General features: G+C 42.2%; 1 protein-coding gene across 1 annotated transcript in view; it reads left to right on the forward strand.

The window, feature by feature from the left end:
- arhgap12b (Rho GTPase activating protein 12b) overlaps nt 1–15,000 on the forward strand; it is a 51,669-nt gene that overhangs the window by 33,055 nt on the left and 3,614 nt on the right. Inside the window, exons 7-19 of the mRNA XM_048266988.1 lie at nt 221–346; nt 2,134–2,196; nt 2,521–2,595; nt 2,866–2,927; nt 3,058–3,136; nt 3,655–3,777; nt 4,749–4,853; nt 5,988–6,086; nt 6,566–6,665; nt 6,824–6,940; nt 7,301–7,399; nt 12,495–12,572; nt 14,190–14,324. Of these exons, the coding sequence (XP_048122945.1) occupies nt 221–346; nt 2,134–2,196; nt 2,521–2,595; nt 2,866–2,927; nt 3,058–3,136; nt 3,655–3,777; nt 4,749–4,853; nt 5,988–6,086; nt 6,566–6,665; nt 6,824–6,940; nt 7,301–7,399; nt 12,495–12,572; nt 14,190–14,324 (1,261 nt within the window). The remainder of the gene's footprint in view (nt 1–220; nt 347–2,133; nt 2,197–2,520; nt 2,596–2,865; nt 2,928–3,057; nt 3,137–3,654; nt 3,778–4,748; nt 4,854–5,987; nt 6,087–6,565; nt 6,666–6,823; nt 6,941–7,300; nt 7,400–12,494; nt 12,573–14,189; nt 14,325–15,000) is intronic.

Here is a 15,000-nt window from a genome sequence, read left to right on the forward strand (position 1 = left end):
AACATGGATATGAATGTCACTAGGTTGACTGGAACGGCCTGTTTTTGTTTGGAGAAATTTGCCTGATGGTGGTTAGGAAATTCAGCCAAAATATCATCTCTCATGATAATGTTGTTTGTAAGCATGCAGCGAGATTTATCTGTATTTGTTATACAGCTATTTATCTGTCTCTCTCTCTCTATTTCTCCCTCCCTCTCTCTCTCTCTCCCCCCCACTGTAGTACTCACTCTCTCCTCCAGCCCCCTGTGAGGTGCAGAAGTCCCACAGTCTGGATCGGAAGCAATCGGAGCCCATCGTCCTCACCAAGTGGAGGCACAGCACCTACCTCCTGGAGCTCACTGATAAGGTACCCACCTCTCTCCATTTATCTATCTATCTATCTATCTATTGAGCTGTGTATCTATCTATCTATCTCTCTCCATTTATCTATCTCTCTCTCTATCTATCTATCTATCTATCTATCTATCTATCTATCGCTATCTTTCTATTGAGCTGTGTATCTATCTATATATCTGTCTATCTACCTGGCTGTCTATCTATCTATTTGTCTTTCTCACTCACACTCTCTTTCTCCAACTCTCTCTCCATCCTCCCCCCTCACTGTCTTCATCTGTTTATCTCTCTCTCTCTCTCTCTCTCTCTCTCTCTCTCTCTCTCTCTCTCTCTCTCTCTCTCTCTCTCTCTCTCTCATCTCATATATTCTTTGCACTCTCTCACATCTTTCCCCTGGGTCTCTGTCCCAAGCTCTGTCTGTAATGTTCCTCTCTGATAGCTGTGTCTGTTCATGTTGTATCCATCTTTCAGTCGTAAAGAACATCTGAAGTGTGGTGTGCTTTTATGTGTGGCGATATGTAGCAGACACAAGTGTCTAAATGAGATGATGGTGCGCATAAATGACTGTTTTCCTTTTTTTGTTTTTATTTGCGCTTCTACAGTATGTATTTTAAGTGTGTGTGTGGGGGGGTGGTGGTGATGTGAGACAGGCACTCTCAGTCATTGTATTTCAGTGTTAAGCATGCAGGCGTCAGTAAGCCGTTTACTGTGATCGGATCTTGCTGATGTCCAGCCTTGTAATCCCACAATCCTTTGGGGTTTTTCAGGCGGACACTAACAAGCACAACATTTTTCTGATTGAGAATCAAGTTAGTCGTGTCAGAAGTCTGGCTTGGGGTCCTAAAGTGACCAGTCAGTATTAAGTCCTCCCAGCAACATGGAGTACTGTTGCCATCGGAACTCAGTGCTTGTGGATGTGACACGAGACTGGATTCAGAGTTGCGCTCAAATAGACACAGTTTTTGCATCATTTAACCATTTAATTGCATGAATGCACACCCACTGATTGTGCCTTCCCAGAACTTTACTTATATAAGGTCCCTGGACAAAGGGTTCCTATTGAAATAGAACACACTGTGGAATGTTAGTCCAAGAACGTTCAAATTTAAGTTGAAAGAGTACTTTTTCCCTGGACGGTCATTGGGGCGCCTCTCTTCCGAGGTTTTCAGCGCCCCTTAGGGCTGTGATGTGTCCAGACGTCTGAGGAGGTTAGACTGCCTCGGTGCATCTCCATCACAGGCGCAGCAGGCAGTGTGTTATCGCTCTCTCAATCGCTCAGTAAGGCAGTGGGTGGCATGTCTCCTACACACACACACACACGCTGACCCACACAGACAAGACATAAGTCTCACACTCTGCAGGGCATCAGAAAGGCAATTAGCCTCCTTCCTGTGTGTGTGTGTGTGTGTGTGTGTGTGTGTGTGTGTGTGTGTGTGTGTGTGTGTGTGTGTGTGTGTGAGAGGCAGAGAGACGCTTTACTCTCTTTATGTATGTATGAGAGAATGTGTGTATATCTGAAATTTTTCGGCTGTTGAAAGTGTGTGTGTATGTCTGTGTTCATGGGTGTTTATGAAGGGTTTGTGTGTGTGTGTGTGTTCATAGGTGTGTGTGTGTGTGTGTGTGTTCATAGGTGTGTAAGAGGGGTTTGTGTGTGTGTGTGTTCATAGGTGTGTATGAGAGGTTTGTATGTTTAATAAAAAAGAAACTCCATGTGCTTCTCTCCTTAAACTCTTAAACGGCACCTGGTCCCTTCTGAGTATTTGGAGGAGGAGGTGTGATTGGCTCTTGATTCTGTTTCAGCTGTCAATCCAAAAGAGGAGGTTCAGCACAAACACTCTCGGCCTATCACTGTGCAACCAGCAAGTTAGTCCCGCCCCTTGCCAACCGTCAACCAGCCACAAAACCAATCACCACAACTAAATTCCATGAATTCTTTCTAATTCACCGTAGTTGTGTCATCCAGTATAATAGAAAAACCACATCAAATCCAATCAAATTCTTATTAGAAATCGCTTTAATTTCTGCTGCCTGGCAGCAAAGGCATGTGTGTGAGTGATCATCTGTAAGTGTGAAATTCATATCTATGGTAGCGGATCTGCATGCCTTAGTGTGTGTGTGTGCGCGCCTGTGTACGTGTGTGTGTGCGTGTGTGTGTGTCTCTTCTAATGTGGTGACCCTTGTCTGCAGGAGAGTGGCAACGCTCCCAAACAGAATTCTCCAGACTCGGACTCCTGTCCATCCTCCCCAAAGCACGCATCCTCAGTTAGTATGCTTTTACTGCCATCCTCAGTTAGTATGCTTTTACTGCCTTTACTGTGTGTGTGGGGGGGGATGTGTGAGTGTGTGTATGTTTTTGGGGAGGGGGCTGGAGGTCAGTTAGTATGCTTTTACTGCCTTTACTGTGTGTGTGGGGGGGATGTGTGTGTGTTTGTGGGGGGGCTGGAGGTCGGTTTGTGTGTGTGTGTGTGTGTTTCTGTTCATGTAGTATCATATTTAAAGTGTTCTTCCTCCCTCTCCTCCTCCTCTGCTCAGCCCTCAGAGAAGTGTGGGGTTCTCAACGTCACCAAAATCACGGAGAATGGCAAGAAAGTCCGGTAAGTGCTCAACCTTCATCTTCTATTCTAAACACACCTTTACTTTTTCACCTTTTCTTTTGAGTATAGCATTATATTAATCTCTCTTTCTCTGTTATGCGTGTGTGTGTGTGTGTGTGTGTGTGTGTAGGAAGAACTGGGCCTCCACATGGACTGTGCTGCAAGGCTCTTCTCTGCTCTTTGCAAAAGGACAAACTGGAACTAGCTGGGACATCGCACACACACACACACACACACACACTCTACTGTTGACATATTTTATGTGCTGTATGGGTGGACACAGACCTTCATGTTCGATTACTTCCACCTGTTGGCCTAAGATGATTTTCCTTTTTGGACAATCTCATTGGTTCTCCTACAGGTTCGGCCAATCATAAAGCAGTATTAAGACCATGGTGGTTAGGGATTGGATGTTTATCTTGCTGTTCATTCTGCCTGTGTTCTCTGCCTCTGTGTTGATCCTGTCTTTATCCGTCATCACCCCTTCCCGTTCCCTCGTTCTCCATCTCTCTCTATCTGTCTATCCCTCTGCTTCTTTCCTCTTTCAATTCTTCTTTTCCTTCCTTTCTTTGTTCTCTTCATTCTTACCTCTCCCTTTCTCTCTTTTACTCTTCTATTCTTCACCACCCCATCCCTCTCTCTCCCTCTCTTTCTCCCTCTCTCTCTTCTCTCTCTTTATCTATCCCTCTCTCTCTCCCTCTTTCTCTCTCTCTCTCTCTCTCTGAAGTCTCTCTATTCCACCAGCTCTTTCCCTGAGCTGATCCTTTCGCTGATAAGCAACTGGACGCGTTCAATCAAGCCCCGCCCCGCTGTCTCCTATGTCCAATCAGGGCGCGTCAAAGCTGCCTCTGTATGTGTCAATCATTACGGTGCATGCTCGAACCTGCTGCCTGTCTCTCAAGTGCACTTTGACCTAGACTGACCCCGCTTGCTATTGGCCAATACAGACTACTGGACTAATAGGACTGGCTGAGAGAGAGGAAGTGTGTTTGTGTGTGTGTGTGTGTGTGTGTGTGTGTGTGTGTGTGTAGGCCCATGGATGTGGAAAGATAGAGGGTGAGTTAAAGTGTGTGTGTGTGTGTGTAGGCCCATGGAGAGAGAGACTGCATGTTCTTGCATCAGCTAAATGCAGTCAACATGATCGCTGACTAGCTTGTTCTTGTTCTGCTTTTTGACAATTCAGCAAATTATATTACTGTGTCTACCTCATAAACAGAACACTGCTGTGTGTGTGTGTGTGTGCATGTTTATGCCTCACGGTTTGTGTGTGTGTAAATGCGCAGATGTGCACATAATTATAACATGTATATATGTATGTGTGTGTTTGGGAAAGCCTATATTTGAGTGTATGTGTGTACAAATGATAAAAAAAACTGCTTATTATACTACTAATAGTCATTTAATGATTTTACTTACTATTATCATTCCCAACTAAGTGTGTGATCACAACATACCAGCCCGAATGATTAACCCTGTAACACAAACACAAATACTCACACACACACATACACATACACACACGCACGTGGGAGCGCACGCACACACACACACATACACACACAAACGCACACACACACCCCTTTCAAAGAGCCTACTAAGGGGACGCTAATAACTGTTGTCCGTCTACCTATTTACACTATCAGTACACATGCATACATTTTGACACACATATATACACGTGTACACACGCACTCTAGGAATATGAACTGGAACACAACCACACACACACACTCACACACACACACACACACACACACACACACACACACACACACACACACACACACACTGACGGTAAGCTGCTGTGTTGTGTTTGTGTAGAAGTTTGGTGGTGGCCAGTCGAAGCCGGAGTTCAGTGTGGACCTGAGAGGAGGCTCAGTGGACTGGGCCTCTAAAGACAAGTCCAGCAAGAAGCACGTCATCGAGGTACAGCTGTGTGTGTGTGTGTGTGTGTGTGTGTGTGTGTGTGTGTGTGTGTTCTAAGATGATGTGAGGTATCGTTGTGATGAACCGTGTGTATGTGTTTATTTTAAGATGATGTGAGGTGTCGTTTTGATGAACCTTGTGTGTGTATGTGTTTGTTTTAAGATGATGTGAGGTGTTGTTGTGATGAACTGTGTGTGTGTATGTGTTTGTTTTAAGATGATGTGAGGTGTCGTTGTGATGAACCGTGTGTGTGTGTGTTCTAAGATGATGTGAGGTATCGTTGTGATGAACCATGTGTGTGTACTGTGTGTGTGTGTGTTCTAAGATGATGTGAGGTATTGTTGTGATGAACCGTGTGTGTGAGAAATAGAGAGAGAGAGATTGCAGTGTGTATGTGTGCATCTCCACATCTCTAACCCTGGTGCTGTGTGTGTGTGTGTGTGTGCATCTCCACATCTCTAACCCTGGTGCTGTGTGTGTGTGTGTGCATCTCCACATCTCTAACCCTGGTGCTGTGTGTGTGTGTGTGTGCATCTCCACATCTCTAACCCTGGTGCTGTGTGTGTGTGTGTGTGTGCATCTCCACATCTCTAACCCTGGTGCTGTGTGTGTGTGTGTGTGCATCTCCACATCTCTAACCCTGGTGCTGTATGTGTGTGTGCATCTCCACATCTCTAACCCTGGTGCTGTGTGTGTGTGTGTGTGTGTGTGTGTGCATCTCCACATCTCTAACCCTGGTGCTGTGTGTGTGTGTGCATCTCCACATCTCTAACCCTGGTGCTGTGTGTGTGTGTGTGTGTGTGTGTGTGCATCTCCACATCTCTAACCCTGGTGCTGTGTGTGTGTGTGTGTGTGTGTGTGTGTGCATCTCCACATCTCTAACCCTGGTGCTGTGTGTGTGTGTGTGTGTGTGTGCATCTCCACATCTCTAACCCTGTGTGTGTGTGTGTGTGTGCATCTCCACATCTCTAACCCTGGTGCTGTGTGTGTGTGTGTGTGTGTGCATCTCCACATCTCTAACCCTGGTGCTGTGTGTGTGTGTGCGCATCTCCACATCTCTAACCCTGGTGCTGTGTGTGTGTGTGTGTGTGTGCATCTCCACATCTCTAACCCTGGTGCTGTGTGTGTTTCCAGCTGAAGACTCGTCAGGGCACCGAGCTGCTGATCCAGTCTGAGATCGACAGCGTCATCAATGACTGGTTCAGGGCGCTGTGTGAGACGGTCAACACACATGTGAGTACACTTTCACTCTCACACACACACACACACACACACACACGCACACACTCTCTCATTCACACTCATACAGTCACATCAGACGCTTGTTAAGATATCTTGTTTGCTTGTACACACACAGATGGACCTGAAAACATGCTTTCTTACACACACACAAACACACACCATGCATGATGTTGTGAAACAGCTTGAATCACACACACACACGTTTCTCAGTAGTGTTATGAAGTAGAGTAAGGACCTAGTGTGATTGTATCAACATCCCTCCAGACACAGACAGCCAGACTGACAAAGTTTTATATACACTATTTCTCACACACACATACACACACACGCGCACACACACACACACACACACACACACACACACACACACACACACACACACACACACACACACACACACACACACACACACACACACACACACACACACACACACACACACACATCAATATCGTGTGTGTGTGTGTTAGGCCTGGGAGTCCGATGAGGCCATTGAGGAGGACATGCCTGAGTCCCCCACTGAGAAGCATGACAAGGAGAAGGATCACCGAGACTCCAAGAAGAACAGAGGTGAGCGCACACACACACACACACGCTTGTGTCTCACACACACAGTCACACACATGCAGTTCTCTCGCTCTTTGTCTTTCTCCCACACCCAGGTTCTAAAGGTTCTGTGTTTCTCCCACACCCAGGTTCTAAAGGTTCTGTGTTTCTCTCACACCCAGGTTCTAAGGGTTCTGTGAATGTGGACGCGGAACAGAAGAAGACCCGTGTGAAGCTGAAGAAGTTCCTCACGCGCAGACCAACGCTCCAGGCCGTCAGAGACAAGGGATACATCAAAGGTAAACACACACCACACACACACACACACACACACACACACACACACACACACACATACAGATTGTATGCACTCACTCAGACACAATCATATACACACACCCTCACGAATATGCATTCATAATGCATGACATGTTGCTTTGGTTGTACAGAGGGTTATGCATGAATATGTTTGCATGCATGCACTGAAGAGTGCATTTGTACATATTCATCGCTCTGAGCACTGTGACATTATATTCATGTCTTTTCATATGTTCACTGCTGTGCTCACAGTCTTATGACAAAGAGGACTCCAGGTGTTTGTTTGTATGTATTTAATTATGATGGTGTGTGTGTGTGTGTGTGTGTGTGTGTGTTTCCAGACCAAGTGTTTGGCTGCAGTCTGAGCAGCCTGTGCCAGAGGGAGAACTCCACAGTGCCCAGTTTTGTGAGGATGTGCATCGATCACGTGGAGAAAACAGGTGTGTGTTCACAGCGGGGTGGTCACTCTCAGGTGTGTGTTCACAGCGGGGTGGTCACTCTCAGGTGTGTGTTCACAGCGGGGTGGTCACTCTCAGGTGTGTGTTCACAACGGGGCAGTCACTCTCAGGTGTGTTTTCACAGCGGGGCGGTCACTTTCAGGTGTGTGTTCACGCTGTGCCTCTATGCAGTCTGTAATGGTACCGTTGCTCACAGCCAGCGCAGAGGGTCTTTCTCTTTCTTTTTCTCTCTCTCTCTCTCTCTCTCTCTCTCTCTCTCTCTCTCTCTCTCTCTCTCTCTCTCTCTCTCTCTCTCTCTCTCTCTCTGTGCCTCTATGCAGTGCCTCTATGCAGTCTGTAATGGTACCGTTGCTCACAGCCAGCGCAGAGGGTCTTTCTCTTTCTCTCTCTCTCTCTCTCTCACACTCTCACTCTCACTCTCTCTCTCACTCTCTCTCTCTCTCTCTCTCTCTCTCTCTCTCTCTCTCTCTCTCTCTCTCTCTCTCTCTCTCTCTCTCTCTCTCTCAAATTCAAATGTGCTTTATTGGCATGACTCAGAAAATAGTGTTGCCAAAGCAGTAACATGACAATACAAACATATACAATATTTGTTTTAAGGGGGGTCAAAGAAAGGAAACTTATCTAAACTAAAAGAAAGAAAACTTATGTTTAAAAAAAAATAGTAACTAAATCCATGTTTAAAGAAAACTTAAACATGTATTCTTAAATCTAAATTTAAAGGAAACTTATACAATAGTCTATATAAAACGATTTAACAAAACTATATACTGTATGCACTTTTTCTATGTGAAGTTTTCTCTTAAAATGTGGCAGGACTGTAAATATTGGTAGGCTAAGTGGGCACATTTATCTATTTCTCCCAGGAGGAATTGTAGTTTTTGTTCATTGGTGGCAGTCATAAAGCCGGGACAAGTGATTTCAATTTGTGGGTAGAATATAGCTCTTAAGTGTTGATAATTGGGACATTCTGTGAGGAAGTGGCATTCGTCCTCTACTACTCCAGTATTACAGAATTTACATATTCGATCTTCACGAGCTATCCAGGTTTGGCGGTGTCTACCCTTTTCTATTGCAAGGGAATGATCACCCAGTCGATACTTTGACAGGAGTTTTCTATGACGATGGTTTTTAATTTCATTTAAATATGGTGCCAATTTGTAATCAATTTGAATAGTTCTGTAGCAGTGTAGCTTATTTACTTGTTCGATTTTGCATTTCCATGTGTTAATGTAGTTTTGTTTTGCTGTGTTCTCTACTTCTTTTGCTACTGAAGCAATACTTGAGCTGCAGTTTTTCAGGTCGTGTTTTTGTATTATGAAGTTTAAGGGGTCACTCTCTGGGTGTTCACTCCTCAGCTGGGCAGCAGTGTGGTGATATTGCTCTGAATTGCTAGTCTGAAGATGATGCCAGAATTTGGTTGCTCTTTTTTGTATGTCTACAAGGAGGGGAAATCTTCCAAGCTCAGCTCTGCAGCCTAGATTAGGTGCACATATGTTTAAACCTAGAATATTTTACAGAATTCCAAATGTAATAATTCGGTTTGGCTTTTGTCCCATGTTTGAAATTGTCTTTATATTTTATGCCCCAAATTTGGCTCCATTATAGTAATATTGGCTTTACTAAGGAATCAAAGATCTTTTTCCATAATTTGATGGAAGGATTATATTGAAATAGAGATTTTCTTAACATGTAGTATGTTTTGCGTGCTTTTTAGGGATAGGTCTTTGATTGCGTTATCAAATTGCCCTGATGAAGAAATGGTCAGTCCTAAGTAGTTGTATTTTTCTTACTTGTTCTAGTTGTTTTCCGCCAATGGTAAAATAATATTTATTTATGTTGAATGTTTTCTCTGGAAAGTCATTATTTTTGTTTTTTCCATATTGATTGGAAGGGCCCAAGTTATGCTATATCTGTTCAAAAGAGAAAGGCTCTCTTGTAGTCCCTGTGCCGTTGACGATAGCAGGAGAAGATCATCTGCATAAAGCAGGCATTTGATTTCTTTTCCCAAAAGATTGAGACCAGGCGAGGATGAATTTTTGAATTGAATTAGCTAATTCATTGATATAAATGTTAAATAATGTAGGACTCAGGCAACAGCCCTGCCTCACTCCTTTTGTTTGAGGAAAGTAATCAGTTTGTTTGTTATTTATTTTTACACAACATTTGATGTTTTCATACATGTCTTTAATGATGTTATATGTTTTACCACCAATTTCACAATCAAGTAGTTTCAGCAAGAGACCTTCATGCCAAACGGAGTCGAAGGCTTTGCTGAAGTCCACAAAGCATCCATATATTTTTCCGTTTTTGACCTTTGTAACGTTTTCTTGTATCAGTGTCTGTAAAGTATAAATATGATCTGTTGTTCTATTTTTTTTGTATGAAACCAATTTGAGAGGGGCTTAATATATTGTTTTTTTTTATTAAGTTTGAAATTCGGTTATTGATTATACTACAGAATAATTTACCTAAATTGCTGCCTTGTGATATGCCTCTATAATTGTTTGGGTTAAATTTGTCACCATTTTTGTATATGGGGGTGATCTGACTAATTTTCCATTGGTCAGGAAAGTGGCCTGAGGATAATATTAAATTAAATAGTTTCAGGATTACTTGTTTAATTTTGGGGTGCTATGTTTCAACATTTCATTATAAATTCCATCAGTGCCATGATTTTCTATTTTCAGTTTTTTTTTATTTTAGTGTTCAATTCAGATAATGTTATAGCTGAGTCTAATTCATTTAATTTATCTTTTGTGTTTTTTCAAGTGTTTTTAAATGGTTTGTTAGTTTTTGTTGTGCCAGGTTTAGTTCATCTCTTTGTATAAATTTTCAAAATGGTCAACCCATGTTTTTCCATTTGCTATTGGGATACAATTTTCTTTTTTTGGGGTTAAGGTTTTTCCACAGGTCCAAAAAGTGTTTTGATCTAACGCATCATCAATTTCTACTAACTGGTTATGTATGTGATTGGCTTTTTTGCGTTTTTAGAAGTGATTTGTATTTTTGTAGGGTGTTATGATATTTTATTTGAAGTTCCTGATTTGCTGGTTCTCTGTGTTTTGGTTTGAATAAGATCATAATTCTTTTCTTAGTAATAGGCAGTCTTTGTCAAACCATTTCTTTTTTTTTTGTTTTCTTGCTATTAACTATTCCTTGTCTTTTTAAAGATTTTTTTTGGCTATTGTGGAAAATATTGTTGTTAATGTTTTGGTGGCTACATTGATGTTATCTTCAGACTTTTTAAATTTGGTGAACAGGAAGGAGTAGATCATGTTTTGACCTCGATGCAATTTGACTGGGATGTGTATTGCTCTAGTCTGTCATTGCTCCATTTGTATTGAACTGGAAGTGGGTGTAGTGTACTCATAGGTTTTTGAATTTTTCTTTAAGCTAATTATAATGTGGCAGTGATCTGACAGAGGCAACTGTGGCATTACTGTGAAATAATTTATTTGGTTGTGATCTAAATCTGTTATAGCATAATCCACCACACTGCTGCCCAGGGGTGAGCAATAAGTGAATTTACCCAGAGAGTCCCCCCTTGTTCTGCCATTAACAATAAACAGACCAAGAGATTTGCAAAGTTGTAACACCTCCTTGCCATGTCTATTGATGATGTTATCAAAATTGTTCCTGTGACTACTTATATTGATGTTTTGTTCTAGTGAAGAAACATGTTTATATCCAGATATGTCAATGTAATCTAAATCGGTTCCTACTCTTGCATTAAGGTAAGCCCATAATTAGAATCTTCCCAAATGACTGGAGTTCAATGATGTCAGATTTTAATGTTTCAAATATGTTTTTCACTGTAATATGGAGATTCAAGAGGAGGAATGTATATGGCACATAAATAAGTGTCCTGTGTTGAGTTTGTGAGTTCTTTTGATAGTTTCAACCATATGTGTGATGATCCTTTTCTTACTACATATATGTATTTATTAATGGCTTCTTTAAACCAAACAACAATTCCCCCTGAGTTCCTGCCGCATTTTATATTGGGATGTTTAATAGAAGGGACATTTATATCTCTGTAGGAAGGTAATGAATAATTTCCCTGTCCATTTTTACTCCACGTTTCCAGTGCTATGAATATATCTGAATTATTTACAGCATTTACAAAATCGCTATCTCTGATTTTCTCTCGAAAAAGAAGAAGAGTGCATTCCTTGAACATTATAACAAATGATTTTAAGAAATGTCATTATAATGGTGTAGTTTGCCAGAAATAAGAATGTTTGTATACTCAAGTGCAATAATGATCCAATTGAGACACTGGTAAAGTATTATTTTTACCAGATAAATGACTAAACCTACAGAGAGATAAATATCCTATAGGTATGTAAATCTACGAAGACAAACAGACTTGTGAACACTCAACACAGAGACACAGACAAATACATACATGTTTAAGTTCACTGACAGACGCAGACATATTCTAACATACATACACAAACACTTGCACACACATGCACAGAAACACAGACACACAGATACATACACACACACACACACACACACACACAAACAGGTATGCAATGTTGATTATGAATGTTATGCATAAGACAGAAATCTCTCTCTCTCTCACTCTCTCTCTCTCTCTCTCTCTCTCTCTCTCTCTCTCTCTCTCTCTCTCTCTCTCTCTCTCTCTCTCTCTCTCTCTCTCTCTCTCTCTGTTTGTTACAGCTCCGAAACACTGCAGGCAATGGCTGTGTCCCAAAAGGGGGAAATATTCCCTTCTAAGATAGCACATCAAAGGCGTGTCGGTGACTAAAATGCTGCCATCGAGTTCTACATCAGCGATTCTATTTAATCGTCAGCTGACAGATTCAGTCGAACATTATGTTATTCTGCTTTCTGGTATCCTGGCGTTCTGTGTTGCTATCTTGCTAGGCTGTCCGAAACAAAGTTCAGCGGGTCAGCAGACAGCGACCTTCCGTTTCGGACAGACCTATATTCTGAGGGTGACTGGCTGCTCATATTTATGTCCTTTTTTTGTTGTGATTTCAAATCTTTCTTTCTTTCTCTTTCTTTCCTTCTATCTCTCTCTCCATGCCTCCCTCTCTCTCTGCAGGGTTGAGTATTGATGGCTTGTACAGAGTGAGTGGGAACTTGGCAGTCATTCAGAAGCTTCGCTTTGCCATCAATCATGGTATGTATGAATTGCTCTCGCTCTCGTGCTCTCTCTCTCTTTCTCTTCTCTCTCTCTCTCTTTCTCTTCTCTCTCCTCTCTCCTCTCTCTCTCTCTCTCACTCTCTCACTCCACTCTCTCTCTCTCTCTCTCTCTCTCTCTCTCTCTCTCTCTCTCTCCTCTCTCCTCTCTCCTCTCTCCTCTCTCCCTCTCTCTCTTTCTCTTCTCTCTCTCTCTCGCTCTCGTGCTCTCTCTCTCTCTCTCTCTCTCTCTCTCTCTCTTTCTCTCTTTCTTTCTTTCTTTCTTTCTTTTCTTTCTTTCTTTCTTTCTTTCTTTCTTTCTTTCTTTCTTTCTTTCTTTCTTTCTTTCTTTCTTTCTTTCTCTCTCTCTCTCTGTCTCTCTCTCTCTCTCTCTCTCGGATCTCTGTCTGTACTCTCTCTCTCAAATTAACAGGGGGGAAAGCTCAATTAAGAAAGAAAGAGTGTGTGTGTGTGTTATTATTATTATTGTGTGTGTGTGTTGTGTGTGTGTGTGTGCAATAAGTCAATAAACACTCACTTACCTCTTGGCTGTATGTGTTCTCATCAGAAGTAGAAGCAACAGAAGAACAAAAGGGCCGGTAATTGGTGCTTTTACGATACAGGCATACACACATACAGTATATACACACACACACACATATGTGTATGTATATATACTGTGTATGTCTGTATCGTAAAAGCACCAATTACCGGCCCTTTTGTTCGAAAATTCTAAAACAAGATTTGAACAATTTTGATTCCGATTTTGTTTACCTCGCTCGGAGGTTAGTGCTTGCCTGGTGGGTCACCTATTTCCGACCTTTCTCACGGCACATCAACGGTTAGACCGAGAATTCTTATTGCAAATCAAAATTCCACTGGAGCTCCAAGCGGATTTGTACACACAGCCTTACAACACTGTTTACAGCTCCTCGATTCACTGTAAAATGTCATTTTTGATACATAGCTAATTTATATACACTTATGGTGTGGGTGCTTGCGTTTCTTTAGGAATCCGCGGACTTGGTTTGTATAGAAATTAATATTAAGTGACACATACACGTAAGAGGTCGGAAATACGGGACTGTTGGTAATGGGTGACGTTCCAATACATGAGCTTAATTAACTATTACATTTACATTACATTACATTACATTACATTTGGCTGACGCATTTTTAGCCAAAGCGACTAACAACATGGTAAACAGTTTAAATTTTAGAGCAATTCTCAACAATTTTAAGACAGTTTAAAAACATTAGAGTACAGTAAGAATAAGTGCATCAGTGAGTGCTGTTTTTAACAGTTCCTTGTCAGTTTAAGACGGCTGGTGAGTGCTAGGATCAGTAAGACATTGTTGTAAGTGTTGCTATGAGAGGAGATGTTCTCTAAAGAGCTGGGTCTTCAGGAGTTTTTTGAAAATGGAGAAGGATGTCCCTGCCCTTGTAGGAACTGGCTGTGTGTTCCACCAACGAGGAACAACAGATGAGAAAAGTTTGGATTGGCTTGAGCGTACCGGTGGTCAACTATGAATGCAGAGGAGGAGAGAAGAAAGTGAGAGAGTGTGTGTGTGTGTGTGTGTCCTGATGAATGTTTACCCCGTGTCCCCTGCTCCCCCAGATGAGACGGTGGGGCTGGACGACAGCAAGTGGGAGGACATCCATGTGACCACAGGAGCTCTCAAGATGTTTTTCCGTGAGCTTCCGGAACCCCTCTTCACCTACGCATCCTTCAACGACTTTGTCAATGCCATCAGTGAGTCCACACACACGTACTCACTCACTCAATTATTCATTCACTTACACACTTCCGTTTCATCCATTCAATTCCCCCATTACGGCCTTAACACATTCATCCATTCAATTCCCCCATTACGGCCTTAGCACATGCATCCATTCAATTCCCCCATTATGGCCTTAGCACATTCATCCATTCAATTCCCTGTCCTATGAACCAAACCTAGTCCTAATACAGATCTAACCTAAGACTCAAAGCCCCTGTAATGCCTTATAAAGCCAGCAGGTGGCAGCAAAGGACCTTCATAAGGCCTTTTACTGAACACACACACACACACACACACACACACACACACACACATCAGTGCTGATCCTCGTGGCTGTGTGTGTGTGGGATCATCTATGATATTAGAATATGATGCGGCGTATGTATCGCAGTGGCGAGTCATGTCAGGATTAACACACCAGCAGATGGTGAGCTCTAAAGCCAGACTAAACTCATGACAGCACAACTCATCCATTAGAGATGACCTCTCCTTCTGGGTCACCTCCTCAAATTTATTTCATTATTATTATCACTGTTGATATGTAATGCCGTTATTGATATTGTTGTTATTACTGTTAGGTATAATGTACAACTTTGTTTAAACTTTGTTATTACACTTTTTTGTAACTAGTCTTCACATACTGCAAGT

Source organism: Alosa alosa, chromosome 16, assembly GCF_017589495.1.
Source record: "Alosa alosa isolate M-15738 ecotype Scorff River chromosome 16, AALO_Geno_1.1, whole genome shotgun sequence".
NCBI lineage: Eukaryota > Metazoa > Chordata > Actinopteri > Clupeiformes > Clupeidae > Alosa > Alosa alosa.